Genomic DNA, 26,719 nt, shown 5'->3' with positions numbered 1-26,719 from the left:
TTTTCCAGTGTTTTCTTTCTTCTTCCTCATAGTTGTATTGCTGATGATGTGCTGAACAGGTGCACTTTTCTGAAGTGTCGCTAATGTATATTTAGCTTTTGAAACCGGAGAAAGCTGCCCTCCGATTGGTCGATAGGAGCACATGATAACCAGAGTGCCGTTGCAGCTGTGAGCTTTTGCCCAGCGTTTCTCAGGAGGGAAGAGTTGGGGAGGCTCTGGCAGCTTGGAAAACGTTTTATCTTTAAAATCACCGGTAAGCAAAGGGAAAAACAAACTTCAAACTTCACAGCAGATTTACTCTCCAGCACTCTTTGCATGGCCTGCTTTGTTGGATTGACCATCTTCTACAGCCTGTTGGTAGAGGAAGTGATGCTGAGGGCGATGCTGGTCCACAGCCTGAAACGAATCATCTGACTTTAATGGCCACCGTTGCAGGAACAAACCATTTACTCGATGCTGGACCTTATTCATGGACTTAAAAAAAAAGAACTGTTGAAGATTGAAGCAATTCACCACATGCGCAGGAATTTCTTAACACCCCATTCAGATCCCCCTCAACCTCTTTAATGAAAATGAGTAGAAAAGCATTATTTGATGTCATTTTCCTGGGAGTCGGCCCTAAAAAAGGGGAGTTAGTGGTCAGACCTAAATTTAACCTGCAGCCTCAGAAGGCATTGGAGCTCCTCTAGCTAAACAAAGCCAGCCAATCAGCCTGCAGCATTGGCTTACATGACAAATAGCTGGAGCGGTTCAGAGCAGCTGTCGCGAGCCTTCAGCCAGGAGGCGCAGCGTTTCGGGGGGTCTTAGGTGTCAAACCCTCTCACCTATCAAGGCCTGCAGAAAGAGATTTCAGCTTAAAATATAGATTTAGCTTTCAGTGATCCGACCACACTGAAGTGTCAGCTCATTCAGAAGAAAACTGACACGCTTTTGTCTTTGTTTAGGTTTGCAGGAATACATTAAACAGTGGAATAGCAGATTGGGACACGAGTGGATGGAAAGCGAGCACCTTCTTTACTGTAGGGTTGCTGAAATTCAACTGTAACGTTCTACAGTAAAGGTACGTTTGCATGTCTGTTGCGTCTTCAGATCATTTCTGTCAGTTTCGAATGTAGCGTGTCCTTCAAGTCCTGCTGAAATTGAAGTCTGTCATTGAGAGTCAGTCAAAAAGTAGCCCACCCAAAAATTTCTCATTATTTACACATGCTCAAGTGGTTCCATACTTTTATGAGTTTCTTTATTCTGTTAAACACAAAAGAAGATGTTTAAAAAAAGTAACCAACATTTTTCAAAATAACCGATTTTGTGTTCAGCATAAACTCAAATAGGTGAGTAATGTATGACAGAATGCTCATATTTGGGTGAACTATCCCTTTAAGCTTACTTTATCAGTCTATTCAATCATTTGTTTATGTCTCATTGGCATTAATTAGCTTAACGCTGTTAGTAGCTCTGCGGATATCTGACAGTCTTTAATTTGCCTGTGTAGAGTGACTGAATCTGTTTGAAGATGGCATCGGAAGAAGAGTATGATGATGATGTTGTGGAGGAGGTAAGATCGATCCAACTTGTATTGGTTTTTTAGTTTATCCCCTCGTTCATCGAGGAACACTGCGCTACATTATTTGCTCTGCCCCTTCAGTAGCTTATATAGGCTTTTCACATTAACGCCCCATAGATCTCAGCCCTATAGGTATACTGGTGAACCCTATGAATAGTGATCTGGTATACTTCCAGCGTCAGCAGTTCAGTATGAGCTGCCATGTCGTATATATGATTAGCATTGGATCCCATTTCAAATGACCTCTTCCTTGGAGGCTCCAGTGCAGTAAATTCCATTTAATATGTGTTACATTCCCAGTAATGAATGCATCAGTGTGGTCTTTTCAGTGCACACAACTCATTTAATACTTTAATGAAATCTCATTTAGCCTATGCGGCAAGTCATCTTGACCGCTTTTTAATGACCCCTGCAGCAGTTTGTCATAACCTGATGATAAGATTGTATTACGAACATGCTAATGTGATGTTTTCCTGATCAAACCTGAATGGAAATAACCATTGTTAGATATAATACTCTAATTTTTATACTAACAGTGGGATTATGTTCTGTTCAGAGCTGCTAATTTGGCTGCAAGCTTCATTATGAGTGGGAAAATGTTATTTTAAATCAAATATACCATTTTTAGAGGGAGTTTTCAAGCTCCTTTTGAAGCTTCCAGCATGTTTTGTTTACATCATTGTGTTTTTGTCATGTTATTGACTGAAATGCTATCTGTGTGAATGATAATTGTGTCTGTCTGAGTGTTCAATGGAAGAGTGAAAGCAGAAGGTCCAACTTTAATTCAGTATTTCCTAGAGAAATAGAGTTAAAGTAGACTTTGTATACTTTCATGTTCATTTCTGTTGCAGATATCTTATAGGGGTCTCCCCAAACTATTCCATATACTTATGTTCATTTTAAGCAAACAAATTATGTGAATTATTTGGGTTCCCCTGTAACATATCCAGGAAATGGAGATTTGATATAATGTACTTTGAGAAGACGGAAATCTCAATGCAATATTCTGGAATAAACACTACCGGTCAAAAGTTTGGGGTCAGTAAGATTTTTAAATGTTTTAAAATGAGCTTCTCCTGCTTACCAAGGCTGCATTTATTTAATCAAAAATACAGTACAAATTGTAAAATTGTGAAATGTAATAATAATTGCACTATAAAATAACTGTTTAAAAGTAGTTTATCATTTTATTTTTATCATTTATTCCAGTGGTTTTAATTATGAATTTTCAGCTTCGCTATTCCAGTCTTCAGAGTCACATGATCCTTCAGAAATCACTCTAATATTAATTATTAATATTATTGGTAATAGTAATAAAAGCAATAATGACTGTAGTAATAATTTCATTTGAAACTACATACAATAAGAAAGCAGTTATTTAAATATTTATTATTATTTATTCTCTCTTTATTATTTAAATATTTAACAATTTAACCATTTTTTACATTTAATAAATGAGTACATTGAACAATTTGCAAAAAAAAAAAAAAAACTGACCCCAAACATTTGAGCGGTAGTGTATACTTGATACGCTCTGATTTCACTACTACTTTCATCCACACTTAGAATAGGATATGTGACAGGCATCAGCATTATTAAGAGGGCCTCCTTCATTGGATCTGGAAAAAGCAGAGAGTTACATTTTGTTCTGTAATTTATTGTTGGTTTTTCAGATGACCCTGAAGCACAAATCTGTTTTCAAGTTACAGAAGTATAGGTTTGCCATTTTATAGGTCAAAAGATTTCCTACTATGTATATATATATATATATATATATATATAAACTAAATTTTGTATTAGTTATGTGCATTGCAAAACATTTAGAAAGCTTTAAAGGTAATTTTCTCAATATGTCGATAAATAAATAAAAAAAACATATTCCAGATTTTTTAATAATCGTACGTTTGCTAAATATTGTCATACCCTAACAAACCATATATCAGTTTTATTCAGCTTTCAGGTGATTTCATTTAATTTCATACCTTATGACTAATTTTGTGGTCCAGGGTCACAATATAAAGTGCTCAGCATAATTGAGCACACCCTAATTAGAAAATATTTGTATACATTTCTCAGTAAATATATGGGCAATGTTTTTTGGTGCATTTAAAACGAAACAGATTTATTAAACAGATATAATTATTACAATAATATTTTAGTCACCAAACATATTGGTGACTAAATTATTATATATTTGAATAATTTTTTAAGTGTTAAATGTAGCAATTATAGAAAATAAATCTCAAAATGATCTACATTTCTGAGATTTTATTAATATATATACTCCCCATTAATGGAAAAGTGGCCTTCAGCTTTGGCTGAGTTGTTCTTTCATGAGCTACAAATATAGCAGTGGACATCTATGGCTGACTCGCAGAGAGGCAAATGAGACGAGCTGTGCTGTAAATTACACTACTTGTGCTGTTAACGTCATGCTGTTAAAATGCTTTGGGGGGGCAGGAACTATGGAAAAAAAACACCTGTAAGTGTAGAAGAGGGAAAGAGATTTTACTGTACATTATATTACGTTAGATGTTCACCACTTTCCATGTCCCACATCTTGATTGATAAGTTAAATGTATCTAAAGCCCATGGTAATAAAACTCAGTGTATTCTGCTTTCTCCTGATCCAATTAAAGAATCTAGCTGTTAAGTATTTTTCCTGCTCTGGTTTCTTAGTTGGTCCTTATATTCGAAATCTTAGGCCCTCAAGATGGTTCTGTTTGAGAGCGTTTTGCCTTGATATTTGGTATGGTCCAGTGCATTCTCCAAAAAGTTTGGTAGTCACATGTGTGGCTTAATGTGCTACACTGCATTCAGATATTTTATATTTGAGTGTTTGTGTTGGAATTTGTTCCCTGACCCGCTGTTTCTATTTACTACCATGACAATAACATAAGCTGCAAATAATAATAGTGGTGAGGTCATTGGGGCACTAAAATGTTCTTAGCACAGCCTGTCATAAGCCTCTGTCAGTCTGAGCCCGGCTGGGAAAACAGCCTATGATGATATTTGTATTCCATAAACTACTGAGATATTCACCAGTGTAATGGCAGATGAAAATAAGAAATTTTAATACTGAAGCACAATGTAGTAAGTAAGATTTAATGACCAACAACATGTTTGTGGTTTCTATGTCAAATTAAAGTGATTTTATATACATAAAGATAACATTAGATGAAAGAAAAGTGTTTACTCTAAAGTTTCAAATAACTTTAATAAAATGTCAAAATGTTGATGGAAATTTGATTTAGCATAACTGATGTATGTAAAACTGACAGCACACTTAATTTCACATGTAATGTAATGTGTGTATTTATATAGTGCATTTATTGTGTATGGCCATACACTCAAAGCGCTTCACAATCATGAGGGGGTCTCTCCATACCACCACCAGTGTGCAGCATCCACTTCTTAGATGATGCGACGGCAGCCACAGGACAACGGCGCCAGTGCGCTCACTAAACACCAGCTATAGGTAAAGGGCATAGACAGTGATAGAGCCAACTTGGTAGATGGGGATGATAGGGACGTCAGGATGGTAGGGGCTGATGGAGGAAATTTGGCCAGGACACTGGGGTTACACCCCTACTCTTTACGAGAAGTGCTATGGGATTTTTAAAGACCACAAGGAGGGAGATTCTCTGTTTAACCTCTCATTTAAAAGACAGTGCTCACTGACAGTATGGTGTCTCCTTCACTATACTGGGGCATCAGGACTCACACAGACTGCAGGCTAAGCGCCCCCTGCTGGCCTCACTAACACCATTTCCAACAACTAAATTTTCCCATATGGTCTCTTATCCAGGTACTGACCAGGCTCAGCCTTGCTTAGCTTCAATGAGTAACCGGTCTTGGGTTGCAGGGTGATATGGCTGTGACAAGTAGTTATTAAAATATATATAATAGTAAGTGATCGTACTATATTTTTTGTATTTGAAATGATTGAAAACTTGTTGATCAACCTGTTTTGAAGGATTATTGCACAATTCAAATGATAATTAATTAGCATTCGATGGCTGCTGCCCTTAAATATCCTTCTATATGTCACTTTATATCATTAAATAGTGATTATATGTCCAGTAAGATTGTTTTGGTATTTTAATGATTTTTCTCTTTTAAAGATTTATTTTTGTCCTTTATTAAGTGGATAGGACAGTATTTCAGACAGGAAGCAAAGTGGGAGAGAGAGAAGGGGTAGAAACAGGAAATGTCCTCAAGCCGAGATTTGAACTCAGGATGTCCTGAAGTGCTACTGCACCATATGTCAGCATGCATATGTCACCATGCCTTTGGTAGATCATTTTAAAATTGTATGGTAGTTATTAGTTATTACACTTTTATTACAGTTTAGTTTACTTTTAAAAGTTAAGTAAAGTATTTTAAAAGTGTTTGATTGACTTTTTTTTTTAAAGTGACTAAAGCCATTGCTTTAAAATTATGAAGTGAATTAACTAAGGTCATAATCCCAAAAAATAGTCAACTTTTTACTCACTTCTTTTAAGTAAAGACAACTTGTCACTTTAAATTACCCTTTTTAAGGTAAAGTCACTTTTTACTGTGTGGTTGGTATTCTTTAGAGACCCGTTATATATCCAATGACCAATATATCATGACATTAAAAATAACCTTAATAACCTAAAAAGTGAATGCAATAAAGAATTAGCTCTTCTAATGGAGTGAAAAACGTGTTTTGCTGCTTGTTCAAGTTACTTATTCAAAATAAGTTGAAGCAACACAATTCCTATGTTGTTTGGAATAACTTAATTGTTTTTTGATCAATTCACTTAAATTTGTAAAAAAATAAATAAATAAATAAGTTAACTTAATTTGTGTTTGTGAAGAAATTGTCAAGAACCCAGCACTAATTCAAGACTGGCTATTAGATAATTTCACAATTATGTAAACCTAATAACTGATAGAACAGTGACTTAAAGAGGAGCCATCTACAAGCAAATGTTATTTTGGTCATAATGTGATTATTTTTTGCACTTACTACAACCAGAGCTGGAAAAATAAAACCCTTCCCTGTTCCCTCAATTGTTTTCCTAAAGTCTGTAATCGTCTTTTTGAAAGCCCAGAGTTTTTCCCCCCTATATCTATAGTACTACTATGAGGAGGGTCCAACAATCACCACCACGACCACCTCAGTGTCTCATGGTGTTGAGGTAAATGATCTCCTCCGGTGAAGCGGATCTGAGTCATTCCACATGCCATGGGGGCTATTCCATTCCTTCATACCAGTTTAGATTTGATTAGTTAGATCGAGCCTTATGGGATCGCTTAAAGTGTGGATTATTAAACAAACGTCCTTGTTTAACAATTCATGAGTAGGTGAAGATGGATTGATATGTCCAAATTAAGTTCTGTCAAGTTCTAAGAGCAACACAATCATGAAAAATAGCCCCCATGAAATCTAGCCATGCAAATGCCACAGCGTTAGTAATGAGAGTGAGGGTGTGGTAAAAAGCTTTCTAGATGCGAGTTCATTTAATGTTTACATCATTGTATGTCTGTCTAAATGTGTAGTAGTATGTAGTTTTAACTAACGCTTAATGCATTTTGTTTGACTAATAGTTTTACAACTTGATCAAGCCAATACTAATATGCTGATCTGTTGTTGTCATAAAAAGAGAAATTCTAATTTGCATGGCAAACACATTTTGTTGGCAGAAGACATGCAAGGTAAGTGCTGTAATATTTAAAGCAAATATGCAAATAAACACAATATTTATCTTCATATTTATTATCCAGTTTCTTTTTTTGTTTGTTTAAATCAATGTACACTCTAAAACAGTGTTTCCCAGCCACGTTCCTGGAGGAGCACCAACACTGCATGTTTTGGATGTCTCCTTTGTCTATCACACCCATTACAGGTCTTTCAGTCCCTGCTAATGAGCTCATGATCCGAATCAGGTGTGTTTGCTTAAGGAGACATAGAAAATGTGCAGAGCTGGTGGGCCTCCAGGAACATGGTTGAGAAATACTGCTCTTAAAATGCTTAAGAGCAGTCTGTTGTCTGTTTTGGTCAAATATGGGCAACCCCAACTGTAAAGTAAATTCTTCAATTATTTATTAAATAAACTGCTGTGTTTGTACATATTTGACCCAAAATTGAGTTAAAACAACTTATAGTGTAGCATTGTTGGAGAAAATTAGATTAGAACAAATCGTGTTGCATGCTTGCTTGTATAGTAATATTTAAGATTTTTTTTTGGTACCGTTATATAAAATATGATATAAGGTTTCCTAAACTGCAACAATATTTCTTTGAATATGCTGTTAGAGACGTTTCTCATTAATGACACTATGTGCATTTGTGTTAATTGTTAATTGTTATTTTCCTAAGCCTGGACCTGGTGGTCTTCCTAGGTGCTCAGTCAGGAAGAAAGTGAAGGTGGACACCTCCAAGTTCATGACTCCTTACCTGGCACACAGCCAGAAGATGCTGGACCAGTACAGCCATGTAAGCAAATAACTATGGTTTATATATATTTTTAATTTCTAGACTTACGTTTTTGTTCTTATTTTATGGAATGTAACTCGACCACCACTGTTAATGATTTAACAGAGTAAAAGTAAATAAAACAACAGAAATTATTTAAAACATAATGTGAAATATATACAGTGCATCTGAAAGGAATTCAAAGCGCTTCACTTTTTCCATCTTTTTTATGTTACAGCCTTATTCCAAAATTGATTAAATTCATTTATTTCTTCCAAATTCTACACACAATGCCCTAAAATGACAAAGTGAAATAAATAGTTTTTTTTAATTGTTGCAAATGTATTGCAAATAAAAAACCTGAAAAATCACATGTATATAAATATTGACAGCGTTTGCTGTGAAGCTCTAAATTGAGCTCAGGTGCATTGTGTTTCCACTGATCATTCTTGAGATGTTTCAGCAGATTAATTGGAGTTCACCTGTGGTAAATTCTGTTGATTGGACATGATTTGAAAAGTGGAAGATGTTTGTAACCACCAGGACTCTTCCCAGAGCTGGCTGGCCATCTAAGCCAATTGATCATGAGAAAAGGACCTTAGTCAGGGAGGTGATCAATAACTTGATGGTCACAGAGTCTGAGCTTCAGCGTTCTGCTTTGGAGAGAGGAGAACCTTACAGATGGACAACCATCTGTGCAGCAATTCACCAATCAGGCCTGTGTGGTAGAGTGCCCAGACGGAAGCCATCCCCCACCTGGAATTTGCCAAAAGGCATCTGAAGGACTCTCAGACCATAAGAAACTAAATTCTCTGCTCTGATGAGACTAAAATAAAATTTTAGAGATAATTCCAGGCGTTATGTTTGGAAAAAACCAGGCACCGCTCATCACCAGGCTAATACCATCCCTACAGTAAAGCATGGTGATGGCTGCATGATGCTGTGGGGATGTTATTCAGCAGAAGGAACTGGAAGACTAGTCAGGATAGAGGGAAAGATAAATGCAGCAATGCACAGAGACATCCTGAATGAAAACCTGCTTCAGAGTGCTCTCAACCTCAGACTGGGGTGACTGTTCATCTTCCAGCAGGACAATGACCCACAGTACACCGCCAAAATATCCAACCCAGGCTCATTGTGGAAACGTAGTCCCGCGGATGCTTCTGGAGACCGCGGAATATGTCCCAGCGGGTACGTACGGTTGCAGTTTTTGTTTTCGCGAATACGGGAGAGGCCGCTGTTGTGCGCTTTTTCGCACCTCAGACACCTCTCGCGAGTGCGGTTCGCGCCCGTGCTGTTCTCGCGTGAACCCAACAGAGGCCACTGTCCGACTGACCGGATGATTGACTGCACGACCGGCCAATCGGCTGACCCGCCCTCCTCCTTCCCTGAACCCAACCAATTTTACCGATCGACCCGCCCACCCGCTCGCTTCCTTAAACAAGAGCAACAGTTTACAAAAGCCGTCCAAAAAAATAAAAGCCCTGATTTCTTTTTTTTTTTCTACGGCGTTTTCGGATTTCAGCGCGTTCTCACCCTGTTACGAAACTCGTTCACTTAATTTTTGGGATTCTGTTTTTGTCTTACCTGATTGCTGGAACCGCCCTTCCCTGGACTCGAAACCAGTCGCCGTGGTCAACTCCTCTCTGCATCTCGAGCCTGCCGACGTACACGGTGAGCTGAGTGGACAAACGGGTTGCAGTGGGGAAGCCCTCCACAAGGAGGTAAGGCAAGCGCGAAAGGGAACAGTGTCACACCGCCCCGCAGCGTTCGCTTGAAAAAAATAAACGCAGCCGTACGTACCCCCCGGGACGTATTCCGCTGTCTCCAGAAACGTCAGCGGGACTACGTTTTCAGAATGAGCTTGGGTTGAAAATATCAATGGAGTGGATTCACAACAACTTGGTGAGTGCTCTTAGTGGCCCAGCCAGAGCCCAGACCTAAATCCTATTAAACATCTTTGGAGAGATCTGAAAATGTCTGTACACCGTCGCTTCCCATCCAACCTGATAGAGCTTGAGAGGTACTGCAAAGAGGAATGGGCAAAAATTCCCAAGGACAGGTGTGCCAAGCTTTTGGCATCATATATAGAAGACTTGAGGCTGTAATTGCTGCCAAATGTGCATCAACAATGTACTGAGCAAAGGCTGTGAATCCTGATGTAGATGTGATTTTTACATGGGGTATTGTGTGTAGAATGTTGAGGTAATTAATGAATTTAATCCATTTTGGCATAAGGCTTTAACATAACAAATCTGGAAAAAGCGAAACGCTATGAATACTTTCCGGATGCACTGTACCACAGATAGTTTTCCATGTTAGTTAGTTCATTAGTAGGTAGGGGAGTTAGTAGACAGTTAGTGGGGGGTTACATTTATGCAGATGCTTTGATCCTAATTCTAGACTCTGCTTTTAGGTGAGAATCTTCAAAGCCAACAGCAAATATTTCAGGCCACGATCTGCTCTTCTGAGATGAATCTTGAAAAACCTGTGATTTTTTTTTCAATTAGCAATTAGTGTAAGGTTTATATAATCCTAGGCTGAAAGTCTTTGATCGTCAGGTTGAAATGTTCACATACTGACTGATGGCCACTGTGGTGTGAGAAGATTTCTTCTCCTACAACAAGTCAGTCAATACTCGATAGAGATACAGAACTTGATGATACAAGTAGTGTGTGCTCCACAACAACTACTTTCCATGCCACAGATTGTTTGTGGCTACCATTACTAGCTACCATTTCTTCCTTGTACGATGTATCCTGCTTTTCAAAAGAGGAAGAAAGTGATTCATCAAAGAACTAACAATCAAAGCAATACACAATGGCAGACTTATAAGACATCTAGATAGGGAACTAGTAAAAAAAAAAAAGAAGAAATGCTAAAATTTTGTGCTTATGTGTGTTCCTGGTGTACCCTATATTATTGGAACCAAGTGCCAAATCCAAATTGGAAGTATAGTGATACTAGTAATGATTATTTCATGTACAGGTTTTTTATGAAAGTTGTTTTTGGGCGGGGGTTAGGGTTGAGGGATAAAATACAGTTTGTACAGTTTAAAAATCATTTAGACCATGAAAGTCACTACATGGAAAGTCATCGCACTTGTGTGTGTGAGCACACTTGCTTTTTTTGTGTGACATAAGGATAGATTTGTACACTGTAAAACTCAACAGTGAACTTTACCAAATGAAAAAAGGGTAGTTAACTCAAAATGTACTGAAAGTTAGTTCTACTCATTTAAAATGAGTTTTGAAATCAGTGTTAATGAGATAATTAATGAGATAATTAAATAACTCATTACTTCAACTTAAATGGAGTAAGTTCACAGTACTCATATTGATTGTTTTTTTTTTTTTTACTCAAGTGGTTTGTAGCCATCGTTTCCTCAAACAGTTTGAGTTTCCTTAACTTTTTGGGTTTTACAGTGTATAATGGCATGAGTATGATAAAGAGAAGGGATGTCACTACTTTTTCAAAAGGCTTATGAATCATACCAATGAAGTTTTTTGGTTTTTTTGTGAGATAAAAAAGCACAAGGGGTAATGTTGTGTATGGTAAATTTTGGTAAAGATGTGATGATCTTAGCAATTTTTGTGGAGTCTAGCCACACAAATTTCATTCCACCATAGTTTGACTTTTTTTTAACCTTTAACAAATAGTTGAATACAGAAGGCAAAGCTTACATCAAATTAATTCAAAGCAAAAGTAAAAACTGAAACATTGTAAAATAAACAAATACAGTTCGTTTGACTTTACTATTTCTGCTAAAAGCAGAATGGTATTTAACATTAATAACAATAGGAAATATTTACTGAACGCTTAATGTTTTCTTGACTTGCAAGTTAAATATGCATGTTTGTTTTTTCTAGAACAAATACAGGGAGGAATATGAAAAATCAAAGGGGCAGCCCTACCTCATTTCGGCTGACACACCTGAGATGATTCGCATCAAAAAGGCCCAGGAGCAGCTAAGTGAGGTATGAACTGTACTATTGGGGGAGAAAAGCTTTTCAAACTGTCAGATGCACGATCTTCATGTTCTTATGTCCAATTTTAACTTATGCATTTTTAATGAAAAACTAGTTTTAAAGAAGTCCAAAAAATCAGATATTTAGATATTTCTAGTTGATGGTGTAAATTTTGAACACATTATTATACGCTTAATAAACGTATTGGTAACCCAGGTGAAATACCGTATGGAGGGACTGAAGGCCAAAACCACCAGTCTGTATGATGGTGAGGCTCGTGAAGTTGCCCATGTCAAGCGCGTCTCGGACCTCATCAGCAAAGTAAGTGTTGGCATGCTGTTTTGGAAACAGAATAATAATAGTCAAAATTAATAATAGCATTGAAGCATCAAAGCATAGTTTAAACTGCCGTGATGGCATACTGCTCAGGAGACATTTTTATGATGCTTTGCCAGATAAATTGCTCTATGAAAAAAAGAATCAAGTGAGTGATTCAATGTACAACGAATTCATTATGCAATGTATGCAGAATTTATTGAATTTAATTTATGGTACTGCTTAATATAGAATTACATTATTTTTATTTAAAATGGTCTGTTCTCAATATTGCGAGCTAAAAAGAAAAGACCCTGCCGATTGTCTGTGGATTCTTGTCTTTTGTCTGTTGTGTTTTTCAATGCTAACAGTGTATATCTTCTCCAGGTTCTGTACAGGCAGAAATGGGATGAGACTAAGGATAAGTACCTGCTCCCTCCTGACGCCCCTGAGCTTGTTCTTGCTGTGAAGAATGCAGCAAATTACAGCAAGGTAGATCTCCAATTCCTTTCTTAGTAGTAGATAATCAATAAAGTGATATTAACACTGATTATTTACTGTTATTTACTGATTCAACCTTTATGATGATTGAATATTCCTATCAGAAACTGTATACAGAGGTGTGGGATGAGGAGAAGACCATGTACTATCCGTACAGTGACAGCCCAGAGCTGCGCAGGGTTGCCAAAGCCCAAAAAGACCTCAGTGATGTAAGCGAAGTTGTAAAATAAGATATTAAATTAAATGGTGAAACAAAACACAGCTTATGTCCTTTATTTAAATTCATTTGTTTATTTATATTTTAAAATATTTATTTATTTATTTAATGTAATTTTTTAAATAAATGTTTAAAGTTTTATTCGTTTTTTTATTGTATTATTTATGTATTTTAATTTGTTTTGTTTTAAAATATTATTAAATTAAATATCAAAATAATTAAATATTAAATATATTTTTTTTTATAAATTTTTTTCTCAGTTTTAAACTTTTAGCAAGTTTTACTTATTCTCACATTGTCTCAAAAACTGTCACGCTTCAACTTCATAGATTGTCTACAAGAAAGGTCACGATGAGCGCAAGGCAAAGTACACTTCACTGGCTGATCCTCCGGAGGTGGAGCTGGCCAAGAAAAACTTTGCCAATCGTAGTAATGTAAGATTTATTTAATAATGTATTATTATCATAATATCTGATCCATCAAACAAGTAATATTTTGGTTTATACACTTATTATGTTTTCTATTTTATAACGTAAACATTAGGACTTTAATGTGATGTAAATTTCTTCTGTTCCTGCAGTTGTAAATAAAGAATTAAATATGTGAAAAGATAATGAAAAACTCTTCAATTCTTCACAGCTTAAATATCATGAGGATTACAATAAGAACGTGAAGGGCAAATGGTGTGAAACCCCTTACTTTGATGTTGCTGTTGCTCGAATGGTTATGGACAACATCAGTGATGTAAGTCAAATATTTAAACAAATCTTCTGATAGAAATTGTACAAAATTCTTTATCACACTTTTTTTTTCCCTCCAGAAAAAATATACGGCTGAGTTTGAAGATATAAAAGACCAAATTTATTTCATGCAAACAGACACACCAACATACGCTTCCAACAAAAAGGCTCGTGAAGCTGCAAGTTCGGTGAGTTTTCAGAGTTTATTTACAATAACTTACTTAATTCTTTCTAATTTACTTTTACAAAGTTACTAATTTCTTTCATTTAAACCTGGAAATGAACTGATGTGTTACTATTTTTATTCACATCTCAGCACAAAGAAATATTGTGATTTAAAATTAATAGGAAGTAGTTGAAATCTGAATTATTAGCCCCCTTTGATTTTTTTTCTTTTTTAAATATTTCCCAAAAGATGTTTAACAGAGCAAGGAAATTTTCACAATATATCTGACCATTTTTTTTCTTCTGGAGAAAGTCTTATTTGTTTTATTCTGACTAGAATAAAAGCAGTTTTTAATTTTTTTAAAAACATTTTAAGGACAAAATTATTGGCCCCTTTAAGCTCTATATTTTTGCAAGAGTCTACAGAATAAACTATCATTATACAATAACTTGCCTAATTACCCTAACCTGCCTAGTTAACCTAGTTAAGCCTTTAAATGTCACTTTAAGCTGTATAGAAGTGTCTTGAAAAAATATCTAGTCAAATATTATTCACTGTCATTATGGCAAAGACTAAATAAATCAGTTATTAGAAATGAGTTATTAAAACTATTATGATTAGAAATATGTTGAGAGAATTTTCTCCCTGTTAAACAGAATTGGGGGGAAATAAACAGGGGGGGAGAATAATTCAGATTTTAACAGTATGTGATAAATAAATTAAAAGTTGAATAATGGGATCTAGATCTTTTATCCGGCTGTGTTTGAAGTTGAAAAAGGGACTTTTATCCACATTTTTAAAAGTTTGAAGTGATATATTGTATGGGTTGTTGTTGTAAATGGTGTTGTAAAATGGTGTTGGTAATAAACTGCTAGTACTAAAGAATGTACTAAAATGTCAATATTTAATGTTAAACTTGACAGTTGAATTTTTTAACATCAAAAGTTAACAGAGCAGATATCAAGGTCCCATAATGTGACTCATAATAGTAAATAAATGAAAAAGACCAGTTAATCACAAAATACGGAACCTGTTAATTAACATTTATTTATACCATGCAAATTTCTATGTTTTTGCTTTTTCACCAGTTTCTTTTTGCTTTTTCTTTCTTTTTTTGTTACAGATTTATTATTTAAAGTGTGTAAATGTGTGTTTTTTTACATGTTTATTTAAAGTTATCAAGATGAAAGTTCACTTTTTCGCTAATTTCAATGATTATTTATTTTCAGATTTAGATTTTCTTATTCGTTCAGTGACCACGAACTAAAATAAGATATTACATACTGATAGACAAACTTTTTCAGATCTTGTCACTGTATGGAAACAACCTTCCTGTGAAGATACTTTAAACAGATCATGAGTCAATTCAGAGATTGACCTGACCGATGTGGTGCTCTCCGCTGATCCCTGCTTACTAATTTCTCATTGGCTACATCATCATAGAGGACATGGAAAAACAAACAACATTAGATCACAAGTGTATTTATGCCCAGTAGATATAACATAGTCCAGGGATGATGATCAAATAGAGACACCTTTTTAGATACTGCACTTGTGTGTGACAGAGTGAATGCTACATTTAAACTTCGTCGAAAACCAAACATGTAACCCGAATTTCGAAAAATGGGTCTGTCAGTAATCTTCTTTCACTGACTTCGTTTACATGGACGTCAGTAATCAAATTATTTGCCTTTATCTGATCAAATGTGATGAAAATCCTACATGACAAAAATCGTTTAAATGGGGTTTTTACATGTCTGTACTGCACTTCAATAATGTGACTAAAATCGGCATACTCCAAGTCTTAATTCCATTTCTGTTTAGTTCGATTATGACCTTATTTGGATTAAATTAATCAAAAATGGCTGTTTACATGGTAGACTCTTAATCAGAGAATTGTCTTAATCATAATAAAATGGATTATTGGTGTCAATGTAAACATTCTCAATGATTGGTGCAAAATTTTGTATACGGTTACAGACTAGAGCGTGACAACAGAGATGATGATCCAAATGCAGTGTTTATTCAGAATGGTCAGGCAAGCAAAATTCATAACAGGAGTAAACATCAATGTCAGGGGTGATCCGATAGCAGGCAAACAATCATGTTTCAATAAGAGAGTCCAAAACAAACAAACCAGCAAACACATAAACCAGTCAGGAACAGGCAACAAGATATACACTCAGAAATGTTCATATTTCTTGTCAATTCTGTTTTTGCGATATTTCACTGAAGTTCTCATTCACTTTTTAAAATCAATAATATGATGAAAATACATACAGATCAGTTGTAGACATGTCGAATGTATCTGGTTTGAAGTTAAAGCTAAAGCAAAAGATGGCGGAAAACGTCTACTCAGTTAGCAGTTTTGAGACATGTGAGTGCTTTGCATTGTTTTAAATTACTAATGGATTCAGTTTACTGTAAAAAAAAATACACTAAACAATTCAAACTATTTATGTGTTGAATTTAAACAAACAAATTAAATTTAGTAATATTCAACTTAATTTGTTGGTTTAAATTCAGCCCAAATAAAGTTTACAACAACTTAACTTTTCGAATCATTTTCTAATCATTTTTTTCAGTGTACATTTGTTGTATATGATTCCCTTTTTAAGGAAAATGGATCACATGCATACAGTGAGCCAAGCACACATCGTTTTTGACATTTATGACGCGCTGTCACAAAATATGCACCAGAATTTGTTTTGTTTTCTCAATATTTGGTCTACATTTTTTTGGTCAAAACTACACCTGTGAATAAAGAGTGACAACACCTTTAAAAAGTCCTTCAAAATCTCCAAGCCAATGGGTCCATCTAAAGATCTTAAGTCACTCAATATATGCATTTTTCTACTTCCTCAGGTCCAGTATAAGAAGAACTATGAGAAGACAAAAGCAGTGTGTGATTACAACGTTCTTCCTGCGACAGAGAACCCCCTTCTCAGACAGCTGAGATACGCAGGCACCATCTTGAGTGATGTATGTTAATCCAGATCCAGAAACTGCTTATTTAAAGAGTTGCACATATTCAACCCCTCTACTTCAAAACTAAAGTTGGTTTTTATTGATTTGTGTTATTGTGTAAATTAGTAAATAAAAACAGAGAACAGCTTTATAAAATATTTGTGTTAACATTAGCTATTAGCAACATTGACCTTTAGGATTACTATTGCCACAGATTTATACAACCATGATTAAATGATCTTTAAATGGGAAATTGAAAATGTACTCACTATTTACTCAAGTAGTCAAACCTTCAAACCTTTGAGTTTTTTTCTGTTAAACCCCAAAGAAAATATTTAGAAAATCACGGAAAAGGGTATCCATAGCCTTCCTTGGGTTTTCTTTTTTCATTCAATGAAAATCAGTGGCTACCAGTAGTGGAAAGAGTACTCAAAAAATCATACTCAAGTAAAAGTACCATTACTTGCCCCCAAATGTAGTGCAAGTAAAGTAAAACTACCTGTTGTAAATATTACTCAAAGTTTAAGTAAAAAGACTTTTTAAAAGTACTCAAGAGTAGTGGGTATTACACTGTAAAAAGTTGATGCGTTTACATGCGGTTTGTGCAGGGATGTGTAAACGTAACATTCTGTAGTGCATTTAGTGATCTTCCTATATTCGTTCGTTAATAGTTAGTTTATTCATATTTTAGTTAGTTAGTTTGTTACTTCCTTCCATAGTTCAGTCCTTTTTTGAATCCTTCCTTTATTCATTTGGTACTTCCTTCCTTCGGTACCTCCCTTCATTCATTCAATCTTTCATTCATTCATACATATTTTTGTTTGTTGATTTGTTTGTTCCTTTCTTCCTTAGTTCTGTCCTTCTTTGAATCTTTCCTTCATTCATTTGGTCCTTTCTTCATTCCTCCTTCCATTCGTTCGTTCCTTTCTTCCTTAGATCAGTCCATCCTTTAATCCATCCTTTATTCATTTGGCTTTCTTCATTCCTCCTTTCATTCGTTCCTTCCTTTCTTCCTTAGTTCAGTCTTTCTTTGAATCCTTCCTTCATTCATTTGGTCCTTCCTTCATTTCTCCTTTCATTCATTTCTTCCTTCCTTCTTTAGTTCAGTCATTCCTTAAATCCCTCCTTTATTCATTTGGTCCTTCATTCTTTCGCCCATTCATTCTTTTATATTTTGTTTCTTCCTTCATTAGGTATTTTGTTCATTCATTCATTTATTCATTCGTTCATTCTTTCCTTCCTTAATTTGTTCAGTCCTTCCTTGAATCCTTCCTTCATTCATTTGGTCCTTACTTCCTTCCTTCATTAGTTCGGTCCTTCCTTCGATCAGTTCTTCTTTCCTTTCCTTGTATGGTCCTTCCTTCATTCGACCCTTCCTTCCATTTAATGATTGTTTAAGGAAAAATAATGGAGTATAAGTACAGATACATTACTAAAAATGTACTCAAGGGAAGGTGAAAGTACACATTTTTAAAACTATGTAGCAAGTTACAATTCCTCAGAAAAACTACTCAATTACAGCAATTGAAGTATTTGTCATTTGTTACTACTGGTTTCCAACACAGTACTACTGGTTTCACAGAAAAAAAACTCAACAATCTGGAACCACTTGAGGGTGAACAGTGAGGAACAATTACATTTTTTCCCTTTGAGATGTCAGAATTTAAATTATGAAGCATTTAAATTATTATATTATATTATATTATATTATATTATATTATATTATATTATATTATATTATATTATATTATATTATATTATATTATATTATATTATATTATATTATATTATTTAAACCACATTTGTCTGGAAATAAGCATACAGTTTGACTCATTTCTAACATGCTTCTCTTTTGCTTTTATAGAAAGTATATAAAGCCAATTATGAGAAATCAAGGGGATTCAGCATCAACTACTGCGACACTCCCAAGTTCAGGATGGATAGTGTATTGAAGAAGTTCAGTGACGTGAGTAAATATTACACCTTTTCATAAACATAAACATTATATATTTCCTCACTTAACAAGTTTATGCCATGGTTTTCCCACAGACACGTTACAAACAAAAGTATGAAAATGAGGTGAAGGGTCATTATATCGGTAGCTATGAAGACATATTCACCGTTCACTGCCACAGGATGGAAGAAATGAAGAATGAAGTAGGTTTCCAGTATTTACTTGCGCATAACTTTATCTTCTTGATCCCAAAGAATGTATTTGTGTATTCAAACATGTTTGCTTTCTCCTGCAACAGCAAAACTACAAAGCTGATTATGAGGACATAAAGGCGAGATGTTACTTCCCTCAAACTGTTACGCCTGAGTATGAAGCCAATAAGAAACTTCAGAAATGTCAAGATGTAAGTACATACGCACACATTATAACGGCGGTTACAGAATCTGACTCCAGGTGATGTTTCTATTTGTGTATTTTTCTTGTAGAAAGTTTATCGTCAGCATCCAGACAAAGTGAAGTTCACACAGGTGACAGACTCACCTGTTCAAGTGCAAGCTGCCATCAACGCCAAACAGCTAAGCGATGTACGTACAATAACTTCTTTATTGTGACTGTATGAAAAGTGTGTTTTTTGGATACTATCACGGCACAAAGCTGCCCTAGAAAAATCTCCTCATTCATTTTTAGAGCACAGTTGTCATGCTGATGCAGCTGACAATAGTGTGAATCCCCAGACATATTATTAGAGTTGTTTGTTTGTGCTATTTCGAGAGAATGTCACAGGCATTCAAAGCCTAATGAACAAATAAAATCAGACCCTTTGAGACCCAAGAGCCATCTAGTGGTGTTCATCAAACTCGTCCTGCTTAACTGAACACAGCAACCATAAAGCACTAGGGATATGTGGCCAGTAATATGTACCAAAATAATAATAAGAACTTACTTTACGTAATACATGTTTAGAATTACTTAACTTGCACTTACACTGCTAATAAAGAAAAATGGACATTACATCACCATTTACTCATACTCCAGTGGTTCTAAATATGCATGAATTTCTTACTTCTGTTGAACGCAAAACAAGATATTCTTAGCAATGTTATGAAAAAGCAGCCATTGACATCCACAGTAAGAAAATAAAATAAATAAATATATATGTACTATGAAAATCAATGGCAGTTTTTTTCAATCCTTCTTTAAAGTATCTGACCTTGTGTTTAAAAGAAGAAAGACATTCAGACAGGTTTGGAACAATTGGAGATGAGTAAATGACATTCTTTTGGTGAACTGTCCCTTTACTTAATACTTAACATGTCCAGCCTGGTCTCATAAGGAAGCATACACTACTGTTTTTTTTTTTTTTTTTAAGAAAATGATTCTGTTCATAAAGGTTTTTTTTATTAAATGTAAAAAAAATAATAATAATAATAAAATAAATAAAAAATAGTTGAACTGTTAAATATTTTTTTTGTAATTTAAATAACTGCTTTCTTATTGTATGTAGTTTCAAATGAAATTATTACTCCAGACATTATTGCTTTTATTACTATTACCATTAATAACAATAATTATTATTATTCTAATAATATCAGAGTGATTTCTGAAAGATAAAGTAACTCTGAAGACTAGAGTAAGCTGAAAATTAATCTTTAAAATTACTGGAATATATGATTAAATAAAATTATAAACTTCTTTTGAAAAGTTATTTAATAGTTCAATAACATTTCACAATTTTTACTGTAATTTTGATTAAATAAATGCAGCCTTGGTGAACAGGAGAAGCTTATTTTAGTGTAAGTATTTTACGTTTTGTCAGTTCTGAAGCTAATTTGTATGAATTCATATGAGTTCAGTTGTACGAAAATGTATGATTTTAAAAAGGAGGCATGGCACCCAACCCTGCTCCTAAACATAAACGTCATTGGGGATAAGCAAATCATACTAAATTGTACAAATCAGATTGTATGAATTCATTCTAAATAGCCACTAAATCAAAAAGCAACAATTTGCTGTGAGATTGTGCTGAACATGTCTATAATCAAAATAATAATGTATGTCATAAATGTTTATACTGGTTTAGAAAAGACAATCGCAAAAGTGTCATTTAGTATAACAATGTTTGTACTATATTAATATTTAGAATATTTATAACAGAAATCATTTGATGACATATTAAAGTACTTAATGATCACCCTATACTGCAAAAAAATACGAATTAACTGTCGTTTGAAATATTTCCAGTTTTTACTGTCTGCTACAACGATTTTTTAAAAAATATAATAAATTTACTATCGCCGCTAATTCTTTTAGATAACTTAATCAGTAGAGGTCAGAATATATACAGTAAAAGACATATTTATTAACCCTCCTATTAAATTTGAATTATTTTTCTAAAATTTAAAAGTATTGTGAAATGGAGCAATTTTTATACAGTATGTCCAATTTTTTGTTCCTCTAGAGAAAATCCTATTTCTATTAGTTGGTTTAGAATTACTATTATTATTATTATTTTTATTTTTAAAATGGCTAAGGTCAATATTATTAAATCGCTTCAAAAAATTCTCCATCGGCAACAAAACAAAATGCTATTGTCCAACTAACTTGCCTAATCAACCCAGTTAACATAATTAAGCCTTTAAATCGCACTTTAGTATAAAGTCATAAAACTATAATATTATTTACTGTTAGCATGGCAAAGACAAATGAAATTAGCTTATAGGAATTAGTTATTACAATTATTATGTTTAAAAACGTGTTTTAAAAACATTTAGTCTGTGTGTTTCTTTATTTAATCATAGATGTATTTAATAATAAATGATAATGGGACATAACTTCACCCATATAACTTTGGTTTCATTAAGGCTATTTGAAACATTCAAGCAGACATTTAACTTGACCTTTGTAATTTAACGTGAACTTAAAATGAGATGTCTTGTCTTTGACCAATATTTATATACGATATGTAATGTTAGATTAAGTATTAAGGTCATTAGAATTTTACAATTATGATAGAATGTATTAACACTGACCCTGTTTTCTCTTCTTTTACAGCTCAACTACAAGGAAAAGTATGAGAAGGAGAAGTTTAAGTGTTACCTCCCTCCTGATTACCCTTTTTTCATTCAATCAAGAGTTAATGCGTATAACCTTAGTGATGTAAGTTCAGGCTGCCTTTTAATTGATCAAACATACTGAATCCATAGCAAGAAAAGTAGTGAATCTGTCCGTAATACACTTGCCTTGTTCAATCCAGCATAACGGTCCTTTGTTGTATGTCCACAGACGTGTTACAAGTATGACTGGGAAAAAACAAAAGCCAAGAAGTTTGAGGTGAAAGGAGATGCAATTTCGATCCGTGCAGCCCGCGCTCACACTAACATCGCTAGTGATGTAAGTATGCTTGGGTTGTTTCCCTGACAGCATACAACACAACAATAATAATACATTATATGAAATATTTCAAGAGATTGTGACACTCATCTTTAATTTTAGGTGAAATACAAGAAGGAATATGAGAAGAACAGAGGACAGATGGTCGGGGCCCTCAGTATCAAAGATGACCCCAAAATTATGCACTCAGTTCATGTTGCTAAGATCCAAAGCGAGGTACGGTTCAGCTAGCCACTGTTAAAACGCTTTCGTAATCCTGATGCTTTTCATGTAATATCAATCCCTTGTTTTATTCTTGAATATTTTAACAGCGTGAGTACAAGAAAGACTATGAGAAGATGAAGACCAAGTACCACGCTCCGCTGGACATGATGCTAGTGACTCTTGCTAAAAAATCTCAGGCCATTGCCAGCATGACTGGCTATAAGAAAATTATAAACCGTTACCTCCTGCCTTACGACAGCGTAGCTCTGGATCAAGCGAAGAAGTCCAATATGATCCAGAGTGATGTAAGCATGACTGCAGGTCACACAGATACACTAACTTGGGCACAAATTCGTGAATGTAGTGCTGACAAGTGCATTCTTTTCTCACATACTGACATATTTCTTTTCTTTTCATTCATTTTACTTCTGGAATCTGACTGTTGCCAGTGGTGTAAAGTAACAAATTACAAATATTTTAAAGTACTTTTATTTTCCGTCAACTTGCAGTCACTGTTTTATATGTTATAAGTCCATAACCTGATTTTTCTTTCAAATCAAATCCCCCCCCCCACTTTTTTAGTTACAATGATTTCGCTCTGCATGTGGGCTTTTGCTGTCGTCTTTTAGGTGTATATATTAATGTTACGCTTTCATACGTTACATTAATCTCACATTTTAAATTTGTAGTCAATGAATGAAAAGTTATTCAATTTATACTTCGAAACACCCTTAAAAATGGCACTGCTGTAAGCTACATTTTTAATTTGCAGGGTATAAAGTGGAGTAATTTTCAGAGTACAATACTCACTACTCAAGTCCTATTAAAGAGGCTACTTTTTACTCATACTTTGAGTAGTATTTACGACAGATACATTTATTGTGCTTGCACTACATTTTTGGGGCAAGTTGTATTTCTTTTATTAGACCAGTGGTTACCAAAGTGGGGGTTATCTAATTAATTAATTAATTAAATCTAATTAATTTTATTAAACCATTAGAATTACAATATTTTATCTATAACCTCCTGAAGATAAAAATAGTAGTTTATAGTTAGAGTTTTTATCGATTGGATTGTGATCCCAATAGTGCCAGATGCAGCAGATTGATTTTGTGGCACCAGGTTTAACTTTCTAGTGGATTTACAGCACTTACATACATTAAAAAAAGAATAGACCTGGGCCTATAGGTGTGTGGATGCTGTGCATGCAAGGTTTCTATATTTATAACCACCTCAGAGGATATTTGGGGTCATGAGTCACTGGCATTGTTATTTTGGGAATCTCGGGCTGAAAAGTTTGGGAACGACTGCACTAGACTAAAATTAATCAGTACTTTTTCCACCACTAACTGTTGCACTCTATTCTAAAAGACAGAGTAAAAAAACACAAATACTTATTTTAATTTGACACTGTGTTTAATATATCTATATAATAACACATTTTGTTGCATAAAACTATAGTTAATATAGCAAAAGTTGACTACATTTCTTACATAACTTTTTTATGATATTATGTGGTGTTTGTTTGTAACTACAGAATGAATACAAGTTAGACTACAATAACTATGTCAAAGGATCACCTTGGGTGCCTTACGGCTCCTTGGAAGTTGAGAAATGCAAGAAAGCTGGACAGATCCTAAGTGAGGTATGACATTTCAGTTCAGTTTTAACCAAAAAACAAACAAATAACGCTCAAACTTTAGAAAATATTTTACAGTTATCAACCAACTGCATTTGTTCTCCTAGAAAAAATACAGGCAGCACCCAGACACCGTACCTTTTACTGCTATAGATGACCACCCTCTCCAGCTGCAGGCTAAACACAACCAGATCATAAGAAGTGATGTAAGCAAAAACTCTAAATGTTCAATGTTGCTATTAATAAGTGCATTCATCTGATGTTTGACAACTCCCCCCATTACAGCTGCATTATAAGAAAGGTCTTGATGCAGTACTTCAGAAATACTCCATGCCTCCTGATGCTCCACATCTCCTTCAGGCCAGATGTAATGCCTACAACATAAGTGATGTGAGTGGAAGTGCTCTGAAGTGTTGTTGTTTTTTTTTATTACTTTTTCAAAGTTGATGACTCTGCATATCTGTTGTACCTCTGGTTTTTAGAAATACTATAAGCTGGAATGGTTGAAGACTATTGCAAAGGGGTACGACCTGAAGCCCGATGCCATCGCTGTAAAAGCTGCAAAGGCAGCCAGACATGCCGTTAGTGATGTAAGAGACCCTTCAAAGTCCAAAGAGATGACTGATAATTGTAAAATGAGTGCAGATTAGAATGATATTAAATGTACTTTGTGTCTTTCAGGTTCAGTATAAGAAACAATATATGAAGGACAGAGGCCACCATGTTGGCTTCCGTAGCATCCAGGATGATCCCTTGCTGGTGCACTACATGCAGGTGGCAAAGATACAGAGTGATAAACTATACAAGAAGGACTACCACAAGGCCAAGCTGAAATACCACACCCCTGTGGACATGCTGAGTGTTATACATGCCAAAAATGCATCTAAGGTCCAGACATTTACAGGATACAAGCAGCAAATCCATCATTACAGCCTGCTGCCTGATGCCATGAACCTGGCGTTAGCTCGCTCCATGAACGTCACCTCCAGTGATGTAAGAAACATGAATTCAGATTTCATAAGCATGTAGGCTCAGCTGTTTATGTAACTCTCTGATCCAGGTTTACAACAATCAATAGCACCATTTTCTTTGGGATTAGTAAGAGTTTTTGAAAGAATATATATTCATAAATGGATCAGAAGTGTCAGAATGTATATTTTTAACAATTATTACAGGGCTCAAGTTCAACAATAAGGACTGCCTGATGGCCCAGGGCCAGTGTGCGAAAGGTTTGGGACAGTAGACAGAATTGTTACTGTCCTGATCGGGCCTGTGCTGCCTTGTCACTAAAGTTGTGTTTGTCTGCGACTATTTGTCAATTGCGTGCAAATACTACAGTCTTAGAATTGAGTAACAATTTGTGCTGTTAAGTCTTTAAATGCAACCTTCTCTGTGATAATATGGTTGTAAGCACCATATTTCTTTTTTCAGTTTCTCTTATAAGGGGTGTGTTTCCCAAACAACGACATAACTCGCGGCTAAACTACCATAGTTCGATGCATCGTTTGGGAAAAGAAAGATGTAGTGACAAGTGTTTCCCAAATCCGTAGCTGCTTTGTCGCAGATCTATCGTTTGAACCACGTCAGTTATAACGTAAAACGTTCATGATGATCTAAACTGGGTTGAGTAACAACTTCTTCAGAGAAGAAATCCATAATTTCTTTGTTCAATTTATATTGTTTTACACACACACACGCATTTAAAAAAAATTCAATATTAGTTTTGGTAAAAACATGCACTCGCTTTCCAGATTAATTGAAACACATGTAAACGTCACATATAGGGCCTATGTTTCCTTTACAAATATTATTGTGAATGGAGAATATTATTATTATCTCATAAATAAACCATTTAAATTGTTAGGCTAATGGTTGTAATTTACAGTAGGTAAATTACTTTATGTAATTACTTATGTAATGTTATGTAATTACTTTGTTATTATGTAATTTACAGTAGGTAAATCCAATTTAATAATAATAGTAATTATTTTTCATTTATTAAAACTGTAAATTAAAAGCATTAATCTTTACTATATATTTTTGTTTTCACAAGCTTTCGAAATGTAATGTAAATTCTGCTTTTAAATAATAGGTCACCTTAGCCAGAGCTGCATTTAAAATGGCTTACATTTTTTCAAAGTGCATTTTGAAGGGAGCACAATCGTCTGAAGAATATAAAGATTGCTAAAACTCAACTGTAAAAATACTTTGAAAGCAAATTACGTGTAAGAGAGATTACTTTTATGATTTTTCTTTAATCATTTAAAGTTTAAATGTTGGACATCGAAAGGAATAGGGCATAGGGGGAATAACTAGGAATAGAACACAGCCAGGAACTATGCTTCCAACTACAGCTCTAGAGGTGTTGTTGGAAACGTACAAGTTTGCGACGCAGTTTGCAAATGTTTGTTGGAATGATGGATTTTGGAAATACCAAATCAACAAACTATGTTTGTAACGAACTTGCAACCTTAGTTGGCTAACCATAGTTTTCAGAAACGCACTCCTGATTGGATGTTGTGAGCACATAGTTATTTTCTTCCAAAACCTGGTAACAACCAGTACAGCAAAGACACGGCAACATGGCAGCAACATCTAATTATGAGGCTAAAAGCATACATGTTTCTAAAGTCTTAGAAGGAGACATTTACG

General features: G+C 34.7%; 1 protein-coding gene and 1 long non-coding RNA gene across 4 annotated transcripts in view; one reads left to right on the top strand and one right to left on the bottom strand.

The window, feature by feature from the left end:
- The first annotated feature begins 170 nt into the window (after positions 1–170).
- The window catches only part of neb (nebulin), an 87,699-nt gene continuing 61,150 nt past the window's right edge, over positions 171–26,719 (top strand). Inside the window, exons 1-26 of one of the 2 annotated variants that reach the window (XM_073912668.1) lie at positions 171–253; positions 945–1,060; positions 1,490–1,552; positions 6,667–6,729; positions 7,911–8,027; positions 11,876–11,983; positions 12,191–12,295; positions 12,677–12,781; positions 12,895–12,999; positions 13,337–13,441; positions 13,647–13,751; positions 13,828–13,935; positions 16,779–16,895; positions 18,745–18,846; positions 18,930–19,037; positions 19,133–19,237; positions 19,320–19,418; positions 21,886–21,990; positions 22,117–22,224; positions 22,327–22,440; positions 22,536–22,733; positions 23,966–24,073; positions 24,175–24,273; positions 24,353–24,457; positions 24,550–24,657; positions 24,749–25,060. In XM_073912668.1, the coding sequence (XP_073768769.1) occupies positions 1,511–1,552; positions 6,667–6,729; positions 7,911–8,027; positions 11,876–11,983; positions 12,191–12,295; positions 12,677–12,781; positions 12,895–12,999; positions 13,337–13,441; positions 13,647–13,751; positions 13,828–13,935; positions 16,779–16,895; positions 18,745–18,846; positions 18,930–19,037; positions 19,133–19,237; positions 19,320–19,418; positions 21,886–21,990; positions 22,117–22,224; positions 22,327–22,440; positions 22,536–22,733; positions 23,966–24,073; positions 24,175–24,273; positions 24,353–24,457; positions 24,550–24,657; positions 24,749–25,060 (2,751 nt within the window). In that variant the 5' untranslated portion in view covers positions 171–253; positions 945–1,060; positions 1,490–1,510. The remainder of the gene's footprint in view (positions 254–944; positions 1,061–1,489; positions 1,553–6,666; positions 6,730–7,910; positions 8,028–11,875; positions 11,984–12,190; positions 12,296–12,676; positions 12,782–12,894; positions 13,000–13,336; positions 13,442–13,646; positions 13,752–13,827; positions 13,936–16,778; positions 16,896–18,744; positions 18,847–18,929; positions 19,038–19,132; positions 19,238–19,319; positions 19,419–21,885; positions 21,991–22,116; positions 22,225–22,326; positions 22,441–22,535; positions 22,734–23,965; positions 24,074–24,174; positions 24,274–24,352; positions 24,458–24,549; positions 24,658–24,748; positions 25,061–26,719) is intronic. The other variant, XM_009304675.5, reaches the window with a different exon arrangement.
- The window catches only part of LOC141376116 (uncharacterized), a 53,054-nt gene continuing 38,071 nt past the window's right edge, over positions 11,737–26,719 (bottom strand). The window contains exon 3 of one of the 2 annotated variants that reach the window (XR_012385322.1): positions 11,737–12,310. This is a non-coding gene — a long non-coding RNA (uncharacterized lncRNA). Of the gene's footprint in view, positions 12,311–15,913; positions 18,181–26,719 lie in introns of those variants that run through there. The other variant, XR_012385323.1, reaches the window with a different exon arrangement.

This window comes from Danio rerio, chromosome 9 (assembly GCF_049306965.1).
Source record: "Danio rerio strain Tuebingen ecotype United States chromosome 9, GRCz12tu, whole genome shotgun sequence".
Classification (NCBI taxonomy): Eukaryota; Metazoa; Chordata; class Actinopteri; order Cypriniformes; family Danionidae; genus Danio; species Danio rerio.
Note: the sequence above shows the minus strand (reverse complement) of the source record. Positions and strands in the feature narration are given on the sequence as shown.